Source organism: Populus trichocarpa, chromosome 10 (genome assembly GCF_000002775.5).
Source record: "Populus trichocarpa isolate Nisqually-1 chromosome 10, P.trichocarpa_v4.1, whole genome shotgun sequence".
Classification (NCBI taxonomy): Eukaryota; Viridiplantae; Streptophyta; class Magnoliopsida; order Malpighiales; family Salicaceae; genus Populus; species Populus trichocarpa.
In genome coordinates this window covers 11,408,171-11,426,966 of record NC_037294.2, presented here as the reverse complement: position 1 = coordinate 11,426,966, position 18,796 = coordinate 11,408,171, and the positions used below count along the sequence as shown (strand labels likewise).

At 30.8% G+C, this 18,796-nt stretch overlaps 1 protein-coding gene across 1 annotated transcript; it reads right to left on the bottom strand.

The window, feature by feature from the left end:
• Positions 1–1,977: 1,977 nt before the first annotated feature.
• Positions 1,978–5,965, bottom strand: LOC7498087 (thermospermine synthase ACAULIS5). The gene is made up of 10 exons (XM_002314669.4): positions 5,591–5,965; positions 4,530–4,596; positions 4,319–4,413; positions 4,101–4,203; positions 3,377–3,465; positions 3,108–3,264; positions 2,939–3,014; positions 2,766–2,824; positions 2,381–2,517; positions 1,978–2,293 (listed from the first exon to the last, which is right to left on the bottom strand). The coding sequence occupies exons 1-10, from the start codon at positions 5,734–5,736 to the stop codon at positions 2,155–2,157; spliced, it is 1,068 nt and encodes a 355-aa protein (XP_002314705.4). The 5' UTR covers positions 5,737–5,965; the 3' UTR covers positions 1,978–2,154.
• Positions 5,966–18,796: the final 12,831 nt, after the last annotated feature.

Sequence of the window (18,796 nt, the reverse complement as noted above, 5' to 3'; positions counted from 1 at the left end):
TTTTTTTTTTGTTTTAAAAAAATGCCGGCGCAACTTTGTACATGCTAGATTTTATGATAATGATTAAATTTTAAAATATTTTTTATTTATAAATATTAAAATAATTTTATTTTATTTTTTATTTTTTATATTTGTATATTAAAACAATCCAAAAAAAAAAATTAATTTAAAGAATTTTTTTAAAAAGCACAGTTATACCATAAAAACAAACATGCCTTTATTAAGTCTTGGCAGTGACTACAACATATTAACGCTAACGCGTGTCTTGGGTTTTTTGATAATTTAATTCTTATTCACCAATTGGCGGAGCGGGAAACTTTAGTCAGGAGGCCAAATTATACTAAATATTAAATATTCACTATTGACGCTAACACTGTTCACACACAAATTACTGTGGATGGTCCTGTTATTTTTTTACAATTCATTTTGATGCTCCAAATTTTATTTTAGATAATTTAATCCTAATTTAAGGTTAATTATTTTTTATTTCTTAGCCAATGGTGGGATTGGAAGAATAAAGGCCGAAATGAAAAAAACATAAAACATGAGTGATGTTTCATAAGTTTAGAGAAAGATACACTTTGATTCTCTAATTTTCATAATAATGCAAAATTATATGATTTCAATGTCTCAATTTTTTTTAATTCAATTTTGATATGAAAGTTTATTTTAATTATTTTTCAGTTCCTAGTTGAGAGAGGAGAGAGAGAGGTCGCTAGATTTCGATGCTAAAGAGATAAAAATATCATTGACACCGATTTATGCCACCAAAATGATCGATGTTTGTGTCAAACAGTTTCATTTGATGAGATGAGTTTATATTAAGTGTTTTTTTACCTTTAAGTTCATGAAAATACATATACAAGCTCAATTTGATTTTTGATTTCGAAATGATTTTTTGGTATCTTTGAGGCCATTGATAGGTTTATAACGATTCTAAAGGTGTTTTGGGTGAAAAAAAAAGTTAAAAAAACTGGGTTTTGGGTAAAAACAAAGTCAAACCCTGATTTTTTTGAGACCATGAATAAATTTATAACGGACGCGTTGTCTGCCCCAGTTGCAACAAAAAAAAGAGCCCAGTCATGCTGGCCTATCAGGGAAGGCTTGCATGTGGACCCTGACAAGATGGGTGAGGCCCAACAACGCTTGTTCTTTGCTTTTTTCTTTTTTCTTTTTCTAAAATATTTTTTCTATTTTTTTTAAATTAATGCTTTTTATATGATTTTTTCCTCTAAATTTGATTTATTTGTATTTAGATTAATACCCTACCCCTTCTGTCTTTCATTTTGTTTAGAGATCATCTTTTAAATAACAATTATGTTTTTGGTTATACATTTAATTTTGAAGAGTTTTTATAATTCATTTATAGTTATTTTTTTAATCTTTTGTATATATGAATTTTATTTTTGAAAAAAAATTATTTCTAGATAATATTTCTAATATGTACGTCTTTGCATAATGTTTTTTTCCTTTTATTTTATTTAATTAATTTAATTTGTGTCTCTATTTCTATTATTATTTACTTGAATAAAAATATTATTTAATAAATAAATTTAGCTAACATAACCAAGTGAATGTCTCGTCTTGCGAGATTAAATATCTTAATTTACATCTGTCTTTTAATTTTTTAATTTTTAATTTCAGTTACCGTTTATGTTTTTTTATTTATTAACACACACAATTCTCAATTTATTTGATTATATAGACATAAACTTTTTTATTCTCACTTAAAAACTTTTTAAATACAAAAATGTATTAAAAAAACTTTTATATATAATTTTTTATTTTTAAAAATATCTGATCATAGAAAAATACACGGTAATGCTATCCGAAAACATTTTTTGAAAGTTGAAAAAATTCTTTTACAAAGGCCGGGCCATACCAAGCCCCTGTCTACGCCATGCCTCTTGGAATCGTACAATTTCAGTAATAGGATTTCATTCTACCAACATAATAGAAAAACAAATTGAGACAAAATAAAAGCAAAGATCCACCCGTTACGATTATATAATCATTTCATTAGGTAACTACAAAAGCAAGAGTTAAAAAAAAAAAAAAAAAAAACATACACGACTTAGTAGATGAAAAAGAAAAACATATAATTAACAGAACAAGAGTAAATTTTCAAAAACATGTGCTGCTTCCATTCTTAATTCACTTTGTGCTTTTGGTAGGCGCTTCTTCCATTAATCCATTTCTTATTAATTTAGCTTGATTCTGTTTGTGGACGCTGCCATGCCCATAAATGAACCGGGCTGCTCCTTCTGTGTAGACATGAGTTTCGGTGTCAAGCCTGCCATTAAGTAATGTTCCAAGTTAGATACAGCTTAATTATTATAGAAGAGAAAGGTAGGAGAAGAATGACATGCATGGGCCTTACGATTTTCGAACAGCTTTGCTCAATGTCGAGGCTGATGAAAATGTTTTACCATCAAGATACCTGTTTTCCCCTTCAATCCTCTGTTTAATTCTGGTGTCTAACTCATCAGCACTCAGCATAAATGGAGAATCTGAAGCCTGTCAATTAATTGCAACTTTTACAAGTGCCTGAACTATCACGGTAAAGACAAGTTGTATGTATAGTCTTGATTGACAGTAATAAAGGCCTAGAAATTTGTGTCTAAGTAAAAATTGCAGGGAACTGATAAGTGCTGAAACTATTTAATTAAAGTGATCATCATAAGGCTGGAAGAACGTTTCGGAAGCCTGGAAAGTGGAGGATTAATTGTTTTTAAAACAGAAAGAGAATGTGTTAGGTATAATACCATGACCCATCCCCAGGTATCAGCATAGGAAGGGATATGAGCTGAGTAAGGCACCACATCTGCACGTTGGGAAATAAAGAAAAATAAAATTGGCCAGGCCATTAATCTGGTTTCAGTTTTGTTGGTTTATAGAAAAGAAACAAAATGTAAGTAAATATTTACGTGTTACTTACATTTGAACACCTGCCTTAAAGTGTTGTAGATGCATGAAAACACTTCTGTATGGCTGAAAATTCCAGCTGGCCCTGCCTGCAAAATTCACAGGACATGAATGATTATTTCTTCCATCCTCCCTCTTCCCCTCTGTCTCTCCCTTTCCAAAAACCAGAAACGATTATATACCTGTGTGATAAATATGCCACCTTGATTGAGTCTGGGCTTAACGGTGTGCTCATAAAAGGACTTAGTGTAGAGTTTGTAACATGGACCTCCCTCTATTGGGTCTGCCAGGTCTCCTATTATCACGTCATAGCACTCCTTTCCAATTTCTAGCTCAGCTCTGCAACATTTCACAGCAACATTATATATGAGCGAGAAGAAACGAGAATAATAATGAAATGCTTAACTTTTTTTAACAATAATAACAAAAAACATAGAATCGAGAGTCAAACCTGGCATCGTTGATGATGACCTCAAGTCTTGGATCACAGAAAGCTTCTCTATTCACAGCCAAGTATGCCTTGCAGAAGTTTACCACCTCCTGATTCCATGACACAAGTTTGGGTTACGAGCTGTAAAATTTTCCTGGCCATTTCCTTACATTACACGGCAGTGAATAAAGCACTCTGGTCTTTGGTCACACATGGCTTCTAATTATTTTGTTTTTTGGTTGAAATGATATTTTCATCAATACATTATTATTGGTGGTTAGGAGAACGCTGAGTGCTTGATTTATTGGCCATGAATCTAAACGACATACCCTTTTCCTTGATGTAGCGGAGCTACAAGTCCCAAACAAACTTCAATCAAGAGCAAGGGAAGAAAAACAGGATCAAAAAAAGAAATTGTCTAACATTTCAGGGTAACACAAACATAATAATGATAGATAATCATTTTCTTGATAAAGTTTTTTGGACAAACTAAGCCAACAATAACTATGCTGTCCCCTCTATTTGGGGACCAAGAAAAAAAGGGATTAATGATTATAGATAACCTTACTCGATCAAAAACAAAAGAAAAAAGAAAAAGAAAAAGTAAAAGTAAAAGTAAAAGTGATAATTCTGATTCATCGAAGCGGAGTGGGCGATAGCTAGATTAATTCATAAACTATTTAACATTATAAATTCCTTGTAATGGAAGTAGGGGATTAAACAAAGAGTGGGATAATTCAATTACCTCATCAATGTCACACATGACAACCTTCTCCACTGTCTTGTGTCTTAGTATTTCTCTTGCAGTGGAACCTTCACCTCCTCCCATGATAAAGACTGTCTTTGGACTGCAAGCAAATGTAGAAAAGCAATCGCTACAAATTAAGCAACGCTAGAGTACCACATAGGGACCTTACAATCCTCCAAAATACTAATAATAATAAAAACAGAAGAAAGAATTACCTTGAATGATGAAGAAATGCTGGATGAACAAGAGATTCATGGTAGATAAATTCATCCACTTCTGCACTTTGCAGCTTTCCATCAATGACTAAAGCCTGTCAGGCAGAACAAAAATAATTTATCTTAGGATAGAATACTGGAAAATTATTTAAGCTGGACATATACAAAGCACTCTTTCTTCTGAAGAGTAGAAGTTTTTTGAAACATGGACCTTGCCAAACGGCTTTGTGTCCAATAGTGCAATGTCCTGATATCGAGAGGCCCCTGTGTGCAGAATACTGCGACAAAAATAACGAACGATAGTCAATGCTCGAATCAACTATGAAAGGGGAGATTTTGGAGTGTTTGTTTTTGTGTCTCACAATGTTTTTTTTATCTGAAATTAATGTTTTTCTTAAAAAATAAATAAAAAATATTACTTTAATATATTTTTAATTAAAAAATACGATGTACCGCTTTGGCCTATTAATTAACAATTTCACTTTTAAGGTTCCTTCTTTCTATTCTAATTAACAACCACTGTACCAACACAAAAACAAATAAGCTTGAAGGAGAACCAAATCCTTGAAACGAGACCAGAGGGAACATGCCAGAGTATTACAGATTATATTTACAAATAGCCTTAGCCTAATGGCTTCCGCATTGAAGCAGATTTGAGTAACTTCAGTTTCTTTTTTTTTTCTTTTGGATACCCAAAAACACTTAAGACCTTTTGATGAACCAAAAAATATGATGACTATACTATAATTTCGCTTTGTCTCGCACAATAAAAAGGTATTGGTTCTTTTTTGATTCATGAAGCTTCTCCTGGGACACTGTCTTATGAATTCTATCATAAAATTTGTTGAAATAAAACATGTTTCACCGCAAAACCGGTCACTAAATAAGAGAGAAGAGGGGATTATAAAAAACCAGTGGGTTCTTTATTTATTTATTTTCTATCGAAGGGAAGGGCATGGCCCTAGAGACTGAATCATCGTGGCCCAGAATGCAGGGTGGGTGTTTCGATACGGTGATACTTATTCTTATAGAATGGGAAATTAAGTTTCCCTTTCAAGTTAAGAACACAGGAGTTAAGATAAAAGGAAGGGGGAGAAGTAAAGAAAATATAAAGATATTTTAAAAACTAAAGCCTAATTTCGAAAAAACCAGTCAAGAAATAAGAGGAAAATCGAAGTTGGTTGGCAATAAAACCAAACCATTTCAATTGGTTAATTTGAATGATGATGATGATGATGATGATAGAGCAGTGGGCGTGCAATTTATATGTACCTATTGAGAGCAAAACACCATCTCAAGTTCTCTTCAATCTCTTCTTCATACCAACAGCTCTTCCTATAACCATTCAGTGATGAATGGCTTTTGCCATTCACACCATTGCCACTGCTAATGCCATTAGAGCAAGAAATGTCACCCATTTTTTTCTCTTCTGTATCTCTAAGTAAGCCAAGAAAGAGTGAGAGGCCAAGGCGATAGAGGAAAGAGGCTAGTACTCAAGTGAAGGATGGAGAGAAGGGTAGCAGGGCTGCACCATATAAATGGGAAGGTGGCAGGAAAATCGAAAAGGGTATGATTTGGTTTGGTATGGAGAGCTAGTGAAATCTATCGAAGCGGGTGTGTCACTCAGGACTGAAAAGTAGAGCTATAGACAAGATATCCTCATGGATTTTTCGAAAATATGTGCACACAAAAAGCAAAGAAAAGGTAGATAGTGCGTGATCTCTAAGGTTGATTTGCTGGCGGGGCTGCAAATTTGCTTCCTAACAATTTGCCAAACTAGCCTCGTTGAAAAAAACTCAGTGAAACGGTATGATAAATATCATAGTTGAAGATAACGATATTTTAAAAAATCGCAATTAATAATTGCAATATTTTAAAAAATAATTAAAATAAATTGGCATAAATCTAAAAAAACCTTTTTTAAAAAAGTATACTGAAATTTTGATAACGATATTCATGTTACTGTCTAAAAAATCTTGACAAAATAAATTAAAAAAAATTATCAACAATAATTAAAGTGAATCATATACACCACTCAAATACCGCGAGTAATTCACTTATTTTTGAATGGCATGTATGACCTTTTCCAATCACTATTAGTGACATTTCTAGTGTTTTTATATTAATTTTTATTTTTTTTATGGTACTGACATATTATTATTGAAGTTTCAATGTGTTTTTAATATTTAATTTTTTTTTTATTATCTTTTTACTTCTTTTCTTACTCTTAATTGAAATTTGTGTCAATCCATTTTAACTATTTTTTTAAAATATCACTATTTTAAAACCATGACTTTTTAAAATATCAATGTTTTGAACTATGATATTTATCAAATTATACTATTTCACAAAAAAATAATCTTATTTGTATTATTTTTTAAAAAATAATAATAAAATCTTCAAACAATCCTGTTTTTTTAAATAAAATCCATATATTTAGCAATGTGGTCATCAATGTTCTTAGTTTATACCTCCCCGTAAAGTATCAATAAATTCACATATCACGCGATCTTGGCTTTTTGCACATATGTGATGATCTTTTCCATATGCATGTTTATTCATCTGTATATTATAATTATATATAACAAACACTAATGGAGGAGGGGAATTCATTGTTCCCCTCCTTACTAACATTATTTATTTTAATAATATTTTTTTATTTTATCTTTTAATATTAAATTTATTAAAAATTAAACTTTATATTTTATTTTGATTTTTTTTATCATATTATCCTAGTATCATGATTCGAGTCGTAGATTTGACTAGTTAATTCGATTAACTCGAGTTTTTTTATTCTTTTTTTAATTGATTTTTTCCGTTTTCATCCTTCAATGCTTAGTTAATTGAGAATCGAATTTCATAATTTTTTTTATTTGCTTTCTATAAATTTAGCATAATCTTATAACTGAGGTTGTGGGTTTAAAAGGCTAAACCGATTGACTTGAGTTATTTTTTAGGTCTTTTTTTAATTAATTTTTTTTTCAATTCCATCATTAAACATTGAGTTTGTTGAGAATTAATTTCATAATTTATTTTGGTTTGTTGTTTATGAGTATATCCCTATTTAATGACCTAGGTTATGGTTTGACTGGTTAACCCGAGTTGACTCGGGTTATTTTTTATGTTTTTTAATTGATTTTTTTAAAAAAAATTCATCATTTAATATTAGATTAATTAAGAATTGAAGTTCATAATTTTTTTTGAATTACTTTCTATAAGAAGATAGAAAGTAAATGGTAGAAAGTAATTTTTTTTTTTTTGAGAAATCCTTTTCTTGTTATTCATTAGTGTTTGATTACTATTTTAAAATAGAAAATATGAAGAAGGCTAGAATAAAGAAGGTAAGAAAGAAATTATAATGAAAATAAAGTTGTGTTTGGTAGTGATATACAAGATAAAATTAATATTTTTATTTTTTGTTAATGAATAACAGCACATAAGAAAATATAGGAAACATTTGTTTATACTTGATATTTATTATAATCAAAATTGCAATGCTTAAACAAATAAAATAAGATCATTATTTTTCACAATTGTTTTTAGAGCATGATCAATTTTTATTTCTCTATACTATGCATATTTTAATTATGTTATTTTTTTATAATTATATTCCTGAAAAATTCATTCATTCAATAAATAAATTTCTTCTTATATTTTTTAATAAAATTAACTCTTTGGTTAGTTCATTTAATTCAATTCATAAAAAATAATTTACTCAAATTCATAAATTTCTTAATTGCTATAAATTATTAAATTATATAAATATTTTTTTGTTTATTTTGAGAAATTTATTTTTTCATATTAATTTGAGAAAATGAAAAAAAAAACTTTTAATACAGTTATATTCTTAAGAAGTGTTACACACACACACACACACACACTGATGATCCTAGTGTCTAACCAGAGACCATTATCGTATTAATTTGTCACTTATAAAAATCAGCATTATAATTTAAAATCATTCCTGGCTTCTAATTAAATTATTATGAAAGATATCACATCTGTTTCTAAAAAAAAACAAAAGAGCATTCCAAGAGAAATACCTTCAAGATGTCGAAAGCATTCCTTGCAAATGTCTTAATTATATGGCACGTAAAATTATGCTGGAAATAGGAAGGCAAATTGCCTGAAATACGATCACAATGTCACTGCAGCTACATGCATCTTAGATTTGAAGAGAAAATGAACAAGAAAAAGTCAAGGAAAAGGATAAAAGATGATGATTAGTGAGGAGTGACCATTACCGAAAATTCTGGCTATGTTATTTTCTTCGAAAATGTGTGCAAATCTTGGTTGGAGAGAGAGAGACGAGGGCGTGCAGCTGGAACCATCATCATATTCTCTTGCTTCAAAAGATGGGAGGAGGGGGCGTGCCATGCCAGGCGCACTCATAATCACCACCGTCACGATCAAAGAACAACAATCCACAACTCCAGCAACATAAAAAATCTTCGACCCCGCCATGATAAAAACGAACAATAACCCCTCTTAATTACACTATTGAGTTCACCACTTACCTCTATATATTATCATGCCTGTTTTGCCAGGTGTCGACCTCTCATCTCATCTTTTAACCCCTTTTTGTGGGGTCCAACACGGGTAATACTCGCATCAGCATGATGTGCCCTCAAGGAGGAGGGTCGCTTGAAGAGGATTGGTGTTCTTTGTTCACGCCGGCCAACTATTACTATACGAACTCAAAGAGCCATGGAATTTGGAGGGGGTGATGATGGATTCACCCACATCTTGTTTTGGAAAGTTATGATGATAGTCTCAATGCCCCTTGGGTCCCAAAGACCAATAAGCTTTTTGCTTCTTTGTCACTGTTCGTCTAATCTTTTACTCGATTTGCCCACCCCATGACCTGAAAGAATTATTATACTGCAAGCTTGAAGTCACTTAATCAAGTAAATAAATCTCAAGGATCGTTTACACAGAACAATACACTAATTCCTAGATTATCCTTGTACAGTGCTAACATGTGATAAACACTAAGATTTTAGAAGACAATTACTCTTTGTACTAAAAAAAACTGTAATTCTTTACGGAGCTCGAGTGTTCATCCTTTTTCTTTTTTATTTCCAATACAATCTCCCCTTTCATTTCTTCTTTTTTATTTTTTTTAATTTCAATTTCATCTTTGAATTTTTTTCATTATCCGCACTTATAAACTTATGATAGGCAAAAAGTTAGGTTAAAAGGTTTTTTTTCCTATTTTTTTCATCATTGTTTTTCTCGGATTTGTCCTTAGACTTTTTTCACTAGTTAATTGAGTTGTATTTTGACCGACTAAGTCAATTAGTTCACGTCAAAACAACTTTTTTACGGTTTAATTTTAAACTTGATCTAGGCAAGAAGTTGGTTTAGAGGTTTTTCCGATCAATTTCATTATTTTTCCTCAATCTCAATCTTATACCTTTTTTGCCTATGGTTGTCTTTAGATTAGTCAAGTCGACTAAGTCACATTAAGACAGCTCTCACGTGATTTAAATTCAAACTTGAGCTAGGAAAAGAATTGGATTGAGAGGTTTTGATGTTCACCCACTGGGTCGTATTTCAAACTTGAGCTAGGAAAAGAATTGGATTGAGAGGTTTTGATGTTCACCCACTGGGTCGTATAAGGCATCTCCCGGGGCTAAGCATTGGTTTCAGCAGTGATGTTGAAGGTGTTGTGCTGAGTTCTTCCATCTGGGCTAACGCATGGTGTCGATAACTTTTTTTTCTTCCCTTTCTTTTTTTCTCTTTCCTCTTCTATAATTTAGCAAGGCCTTCCAAGATTGAATATTATCATGTCATTTTGTTTTTGTATCAAATTTGATCCTCAATGTTTTGATTTCTATTAGTTTGTTTTGAATCCTTTTTTGTATTGATTTTTTTTTTCAATTTCATCTTTTTAATTTTTATATCAAATTTGATCATCGTTTATTTGATTGCTATTTATTTTGTTTTGGATCATTTTTATTATCTTTTTGCTCAATTTTAGCTTTGAGTATTTTATTGATTGAGAATTCGGCTTCATGATTTTTTCGGGTTTGAGAAATTAGCTCGGGTTGACTTCGATTTATTTTTTCAGGTATTTTTTTTACCATTGTTTTTTTTTTTATCATTCGATATTATGTTTATTAGGGATTGAGTTTCGTAAATTTTTTTGCATTTCTTTTTTATATAATTATCACGATCTCAATTTTCATGTATGATTTGTAAGTTTGATACATTAACCTGAATTGACTCAAAACCTTTTTTTTATTTTTTAAATGAAATTTTTAATATTTCACTGGTTTGAAAATTGAGTTTCGCATGTGATTCAATCTTCTTTGTACCAGCTATCAAACTTAGATCTCATTTGTTAGCTACGAGGATGGATCAAATACATTTTTAAAGTATTCATCAGATCACCGATAGCAAACTTGTCGTTCGTTAAATCCACATTAAGAAACGCACCCTAAACAAATATCGCAAAATCTTCATTTGCGTTCTTGCAGAGAACTTGATCTTTGACTAGCTATTTGAGATTTGAGTCTCCAAATAGCGCCAGAAACGAAAGAATCAAGATAATAATTGATTCCTTGCAAATAATCCTATACATTAGAGATTTTAATATCTCTTATCTTGTTGCATTGTATGTTTTAGACATGAGGTTTATGCACACACAACCTTTTCTTATAGTATTATGCGATTACTTGTATGTTTTAAAATTTCTAAATTGAATAATGATATGATAACGAATCATTTGTGATTGACAATAAATGTGATTTATTTGAGTTATTGTTAATTATTTTTTTGGTATGTTGAATTTGTTTAAACAATAAATTTTTGATAATATCAGTGATATTGTAATTAAAATTTCGACATATATCTTATATTTTCTTTTTTTTCTTGACAATTTTATTTTTTTAAAAGAAGTTAATATTATGAATAACAATAATTTATAAAGACCATGTTTTCAAACATAACATATATATAAATTATATTATTTCACTATTTTATTTTAAAAAATTATATAATATTTTTAATTTATTTTACTAATTTTAAAAAAATAAACAATGAGGCATCGTGGTCGAGGTTGCTGGCTGCTGCACGAAACCTAATTCATGCTAGAAGCAAGCACGAGACAGCTAAGCCTGTTCAAACTTCAAAGGCGACGTTAGGTTCGGTTCGAGCCTAGGTCAGGCTCGTTGTAGTTTTCTTGGCCTGGGTTCGACCTCATCCAATCAATCGTTCTGGATCTTAAGCCTAAACGTGGTTCGTGATGGATCTCAAGCTTTTCAGGCTAGAGCCTAGTAAAAAGAAAGAAACTATAGGAAAACGATTTGTGATTTGGGTTTTTAGTAGAAACACCACCAGTTACACAGCTCTTTATCCCAAGAACATGTTTCAACTAACAATCCGGTTTTGCACTTTGGAGCCTGTTTGAAAGAATAATTCAGGTTACTTTTAAAATGTTTTTTTTTTAAACGTAATGAAATAATATTTTTTTTATTTTTTTAAAATTATTTTTGATATCAATGCATTAAAATGATTTAAAAATACTAAAAAAATATTAATTTGAAACAAAGAAAAAAATAAAATAAAAAATTAATTATGTAAAACTAAACAGAGCAAATATGAGTTAAGTGGAAGAGATTTTGTAGTAAATAAAAAAATAAAGAAAAGTAAACGAGTTCATGAAAGAAAGAGGAGAAGTGGAAGGAGAGGAAATGAGAGTAGTCAAGGTGTCATGAGTCAGGATTTGCGCCAATTCAATCACTGGCAAAATACATGATATCATTGTCAAATACAATGAATATTTAGAAAATCTGAGCATATGTAAACGAGAAATTATTAGATATTAAGAGTATTACTTTATATATATATATGGAGTACAATTTTTTTTATTTATTAACGTGGGTATCCAGGCCAGCTTGCGCGTATCTTGACTAATCCCACGGATCTTGAAGTTAACAACCATGTAAATCTCTACTGACTATTATATTAGTAATCACAAGACTCGAACTTGAAATCACAGAAAAAACAAATTTTTTGGTCCCAAGCTCTTACCACTATATCATATAGTTACGTGGAGTACCGCTCTTTTATTTTTTAGTTTAACGTGGGTGTCCGGGCCAGCTTGCGCGCACCTCGACTAATCCCACGGGCCCTGAAGTTAACGACCATGTAAGCCTCTAGTGGCCATCATATGAGCAACCACAGGACTCGAACCTGAGACCACAGAGGGAGCAAACCTCTTGATCCCAAACTCTTACCATTGGGCCACCACCTAGATGGTTCGTGGAGTACCACTCTTGTTTTGCTGTAAGATTGCTATATGTAAACAATGTCAGTACTCAGCATTGACAAAAGAAAATATAGCAAGGAAGAGATGGAGGCGCCTCGGATTTAGACTTTAATACAATACATGAGATGAATTTTATTTTTTTCTCTCAATGAAGTTGATAATTCAAAGAGCTTGAATGAGAGGCAAAGATGATGAGGTTGTCTTGAAAGAAAAAACTAAAAGATTAGGGCGCATCATGTCTTTTTGGATGGTCCCTTCTCCTGGTTTGCGTCTCCCTCCCTTAGGAGACTCTACTGGTTTTGTCTTTGTCCATTGCTGAGCTCTCTTCTTCTTTCTTTCTTCTTCAGCGCCAAAAGGATGGGGAAAAAAGAAGAAGAAAAATGAACCGGAAAGACGGGGATAAAGAGAGGTGACTGCGTGCCCTTAATACTTTATTAAGAGTATATTTATTTTTGTGTTTAATAAATATTTTTGAAAATTTTGAAAATTTTTAATATTATATATTATTTTAATATATTTTTAAATATAAAAAATATATTTTTTAAAAAATCCCCACCGTCAGCCTAAATTTCGCACCTAGACTAGTTAATTTCACACCTTGACTAGTTCGTGGGGTTGTCCAACCCATAAACAGGTACAGAGACAGCCTCCCTACGCAAAACACATAAGCGTGAAATACATGTACCGTCAAGATGTTCTTTTTTTTCTTCTTTTCTTCTTCTTTTCTTTTATTGACTATTAGATTGGACATTCTTGTATTTCTTGGTAGAGCCTTTTCTGAACCGGTCATGGTCTTTAATTAATAGGCTAATGCTTAGGCTTGGTACTTTTTCACTGGATAATAAATTATATATTTGATATAAAAAAATCAACTACGAAATTAAACCCTTATTTTATGAGATAATAGCCATCCTAGTGTATGAACTTTCGGTAAGTTTTACAATCGGTCCCAATCTTTAATTTTTTCTTCGAATGAGCGTTTCAACTATTTCTTTTTTTCTTACAATGAGTATTTCAACTGTTTAAAATCCCAAGGGATTTTTTAATATTTGTCAAATGCTTGTGTGCAAAATGCGAGATTGCTAAAAACCTTTCAAAGATATGGTTTTTCTAAGGTTGTTAATAAGCTGAAAGGTGTAGTAAACTAGGCTTGGATAGATGAATACCTGCAAAACAAATCTTTTTATTAGTTTAAATAGATCTTTTTGTGCTTCAGTTAACACTAATGATAGAGGAAATGAATCTAAAAGGTGGTGTTGTGTGTGATAGCACCATAGTTTTGAAACCCGGCCCGGCCTGACGGGTTGATCCGGGACCCGGCCGATCCGGGGTTGGAACCGGGCCGAGTTGAAGAAAAAATAGAAAAAATCATGACCGGGTATGACCTGGCGGGTTGACCCGGCAAAACTCGGTTGCAACTCATTGACTTTTTTTTTTACTAAAACGATGCCGTTTTGAATTTTTTTTGAAATAGAAATTGAGCCGGCCGACCCGGTGACCCGGTCAAAATCTGGAACCCGGATCTTGAACCGGGTTGGGTTTAAAAACTATGGATAGCACAACAAAACTTAAAAGGAATAAGATGAAGTTTCTTGTGAAAGAGAATATTGCTTACTTTTAGCTAGATTCAAGGTTGTTTATAGAGTTTTGAATGTATCTATGAAAAGATATGGTCAATAATGTGTTTATCACCTATGATTTTGGATAACTTGAGGACAAATGTCCCAAATGACAACAAGTCATTGTAAAGGTTCCTCTCGTTTTGAGTTTTGTGAAACATGTGACGAAGGGTTATTTTTTCATCCAGTGCAAATACATTTTGTCGTCGTAGTTGATGACAATTAAATTATATTTGACCATAAGATAGTGTATTCGAGTATAGCATTTGGCTTTGGATGTATCAAACCGTCTGAGATTCAATCTTTATAGAATATCAGTGAGCTTTCTATCTAATTTAATGGTAGATGCTAGGCCATCAAAGCTTTTAGGAGTTTAAATTGATGAATTTGGTTATAAAATGCATTGGGTCAGATAATATATTAAAACAAGAAGCTGAAAAAAATCAGATTTTATAAACTGCGGGTCACTCATATTTCACCGTGAATCTAAAAAATAAAAAAACTATTTTTTTCTTCTAAAAAAACTCACATAACTTTTCATGAGGGATAGTACAGTTTTTATATATATATTTTTTTAGACTCGGTATATTTTTTTTAAATATAATTAAATTAAATCATTTTATTAGATCCAATAGCATTTGGGTGAAGAGATTTTTTTTAACATGCTAGCAGCAGGCGTTTGATTTGATTAAATTTTTTATTGCGATTTAGTTTAGAAAAAAGAAGGTATAGATTGATACTTGACTAGTTGACTTCGAAAAAAGAAGAAGAATACTTATCAAATCCCAAGGCCCAAGCTCCAAGGGAGAGCATATTGACAAAGAAACGAGGCAAGAAGATAAGAAGACAGAAATGTAGAGAGGTAATTAGAAGTCTTGGAAGAGTGGGGCTAGCGCCCAGCAAAACAACACCAGCAACACAATCATCGAGATCTGATAATCCATCAGTTTGTGATCTTGAATGACATTGCTTAACTCACCTATCTATTTCTATTTCAGAAGAAAAAAAATGATGAAACGTATGCCTTTCACAATCTATGAAACTTTAATGGTTTTTTGAGACTAAATTTAATTGCTTTCTACCTTGACGTCCTCGTCACTGGCCATGTGAACCCAACTGCGGCGGTCCCCCGTTTTCTTTTTTAATTTTGAATTGATCTAAGGCGGATTCTGAAGGAGATGATTGTGCTCAACGTCTTGTTGCTGGGGATTAGGAGAGGATAGATAAGGAAATTGAGAGGACAGTGTCAGTGGTCGAGAGAAAAGAAAAGAGACATGTGCAATTGTGCATGGCTGCATGCGTCCTGAAAACTAGGTTCTGTCAATTAGAACAGTTGGGATTGCCGGTTGGTGGAGATTTTTTCCGACGTTAAGATATCCTCCTGTTGCCTGAGCCAATCCATATGTTAAAAATCTATAAAAGTGAACTGAAACCTTCATTTAGCAATCCCTTATCATGTCAACAAAGAAAACAAAAAAAATAAAAAACAATTAAGCTTCAATAATTTATCAAACTGGTTTTAGACATAACTAGATATGTTACTCGCCTTCACTATAAGTTAAATAATTTCTTTTACTTAAAAAAGTGGGAGATTAAAAAAATTTAAATCTCAAGTTATTAGTTAAAGTGATAATTTAAATAATATAAAAAAAATAAAAATAAATAAATAAATAAATAAATAATGATTAGTAAGGATGTTGAATTGAATGAGTTTATATTGAGATTTGTACTCAATGATACAATTGAAGCCAAGGAATTAAGAGTTTCTTCTCATGGTAACACAATGAAAAAAAAAAATCGAGACTAACACAACTTTTTTCCCAAACTAGTATAATTTTACTATTCATACAGGTCTCACATGTGAAACTCACATATCAATTTTTTTTCTTCTTTTTTCTACCTCATTTCTTCATCCGGTTCCTTTATTCATCTTTAATTAACTTATTTTTGTGCAAAACCTTTTTATGCTCAACATATATATATATATATATATATATATATATATATATATAATTGTTACTTTGGTCACTTTAGTTTTACTCTCAATTGTTAATCTTTTTAGAAAAAAAGTTTACATAATTAATTATTGAGTATTGAATGGCACTATAAGGCCCCATTTGTTTGCTGGAAAGTAGTTTTCTTTTGGAAAGTGAATTCCGGGAAAGTGAATTATTTTCTAATATTTGGTAGTGTAATGGAAAATAAGTTGGAAAACAATTTTCAGTGTTTGGTTATGTCATGGAAAATGAGCTGAAAAATAACTTATTAATGTTTTATTTTTCTCAAGTTTATTAAAATAATGAGGAGCAAATCTTACAAATTAAAAAGTTGAATGAGAATGAAATTGAAAAAAATATAATTTCATAAATTATCTCAAATAAAATAAATAATAATCAAAATAATAGAGATCAAATTTAAAAAATAAAAAAAATGAAAGATGAAGAAATTAAAATAATAATAATTAATATTTCATAAATTATTTCAAATAAAATAAGTAACAATCAAAAGAATGAGGATCAAATTTGATGCATAAAAAATTTCAATAAAAAAATGATAAGGGAAAAGTAAATAACAATTATAAAAATGAAGACCAAAGTTAATATAAAAATTAAATTTTAAGAGATGATATTGAAAAATAAATATTCAAAACAAAATATATATAACAATCAAAAGTTTGAAGATCAAATTTGATATAATCAGCAAATAATATAACGTTTCTAAATTTTTCACAACTTCCGGAAAATGTTTTCCGTCCAAATTTTCCAGGAAAACACTTTTTTAGAAACTAAGTCAATTTTTTCTTTGACTGGAAAGTGTTTTCCGTTGACCAATTTTTCTAATGGCAAACAAACACATGAAAGTTTGGAAAGTGGTTTCCCGGAAAGTGAATTCCGGGAAACAAACATAACCTAAATATCTATTAAGAAAAAAAATAAAAAATACTAGAAGTATTTATTGAGTATTATATATATTTCAAACACCAAAACCAAAATTAAATTCAAAGTAACAATTGAATAAAAGTAAAATAGTAAAAGTAAACTATTGTTAATTTTTTTTATAGCAAAACTTGAGTAAATTGTTATTTTAGGTACATAACAATGTAATTATAGACATGTCACTGAATAATTAAGGTAAATTAAAAAAAACAAATCTAAAAGCATGAGAATTCTTTTTAGTTCTGAAACTTGTTGGGAACATGACCAAAGCTTTGATATTACTTTGTTGGTAACTTCAAAGCACTGATAGCACTTGTTAGGACTGTAAAGGACAATTGATTTTTGCCCAGATACATAGCACAAGTGATTCAACAACTTGTTATTATCCTCGAGGCAGTCAGTATTATTGGATAGAAGAAACACCAGAATTTACAGCAGGAGAAGAGAACAAATCTGACGCCTGCAGTCTCTTGTAATTGCCTCACCTCTCTCTTTATGATCACTCGTATTTCACCGGCCCGCACAAGCTACTACTCATGGCAGCTATTGCTGCTGCCATAAATGCAGTAGCCTCTCTCTTACTCTCGTGTTTTGGCACTCTTCCGCCGCTTGCCTTGGCTCTGAATCAATTGCCTATTAATTTATAGGCAAACGATGGCAGAAGAATCAACAAATTCGATCTCCCCCAACCCCCGTTTTTTACTTCGGCACTAATTTGGTGCCAACCCATTAAAAGGGTTGTCTCCCATGTGAACCCGTGTGGGCAAGCTCCACAAAACTCATGATGAAGGAGCTTTGCCATTTTACTATAGTGATTGTAAATTTATATTTTAGATTAATTTAACAATATAAAATTACATTTTGAAAAGTAATTTAACTTGTGTTTGTAAATAATTCTATAATCAATGTAAACTAACCAGTTATTCTTTATATTTTTATCTGAGTAGAATTTCTTTGATAGTTGTATCTTATTAGTTTTGTAGGTATAAACCAACTATTGTTATTGTAATAGTTTAAGTTATTTATATCTAGGGAATACTATAGAGACTTTTTCTGTTGTTAAAGTTACAATTACCGTATGTATGTAATAACAATTATAATTATCTTAATTACTCATGGTAATTAAAAGATACTATTATCACAGTAAAAAAATATTCGAAGTGTCTAATAAAATTGTTTTAACTTCACTCAAATATAATATTACTTAGACAAATAATTAATTTATTATTGTTATTTTTTGTATTACAAATAAACTATAAGAATCATACACTGTGTAATCTTTTTTAAAAGATATTATAAATGTCTATTCATTTAAAAGAATTTATAATAATCTATACTCCGAATGCCGTTCATGAAATTTAATTAATATTAATTAATCTTAGAAATTCTTGAGATGTTAATTTTATCAATAAATAAGTTGATGTTGATGCATCCGTTGTTTTAGTGGTGATTGGCCAACTTGGGTTAGAATAAAAATTAACAGCTGGGTAGATTAGATAGATAGATAGCAAAAGAATATAGCGTGATAGTAAATAACTTGAGATGTAAGTAGCAGGTTTTGAGTTAAAAAAAAGAATAATATTACATGTAAAATTAGATAGACAGATTCCTTTTCAAGAAAGGGACACTATTACATGTAAAATTAATG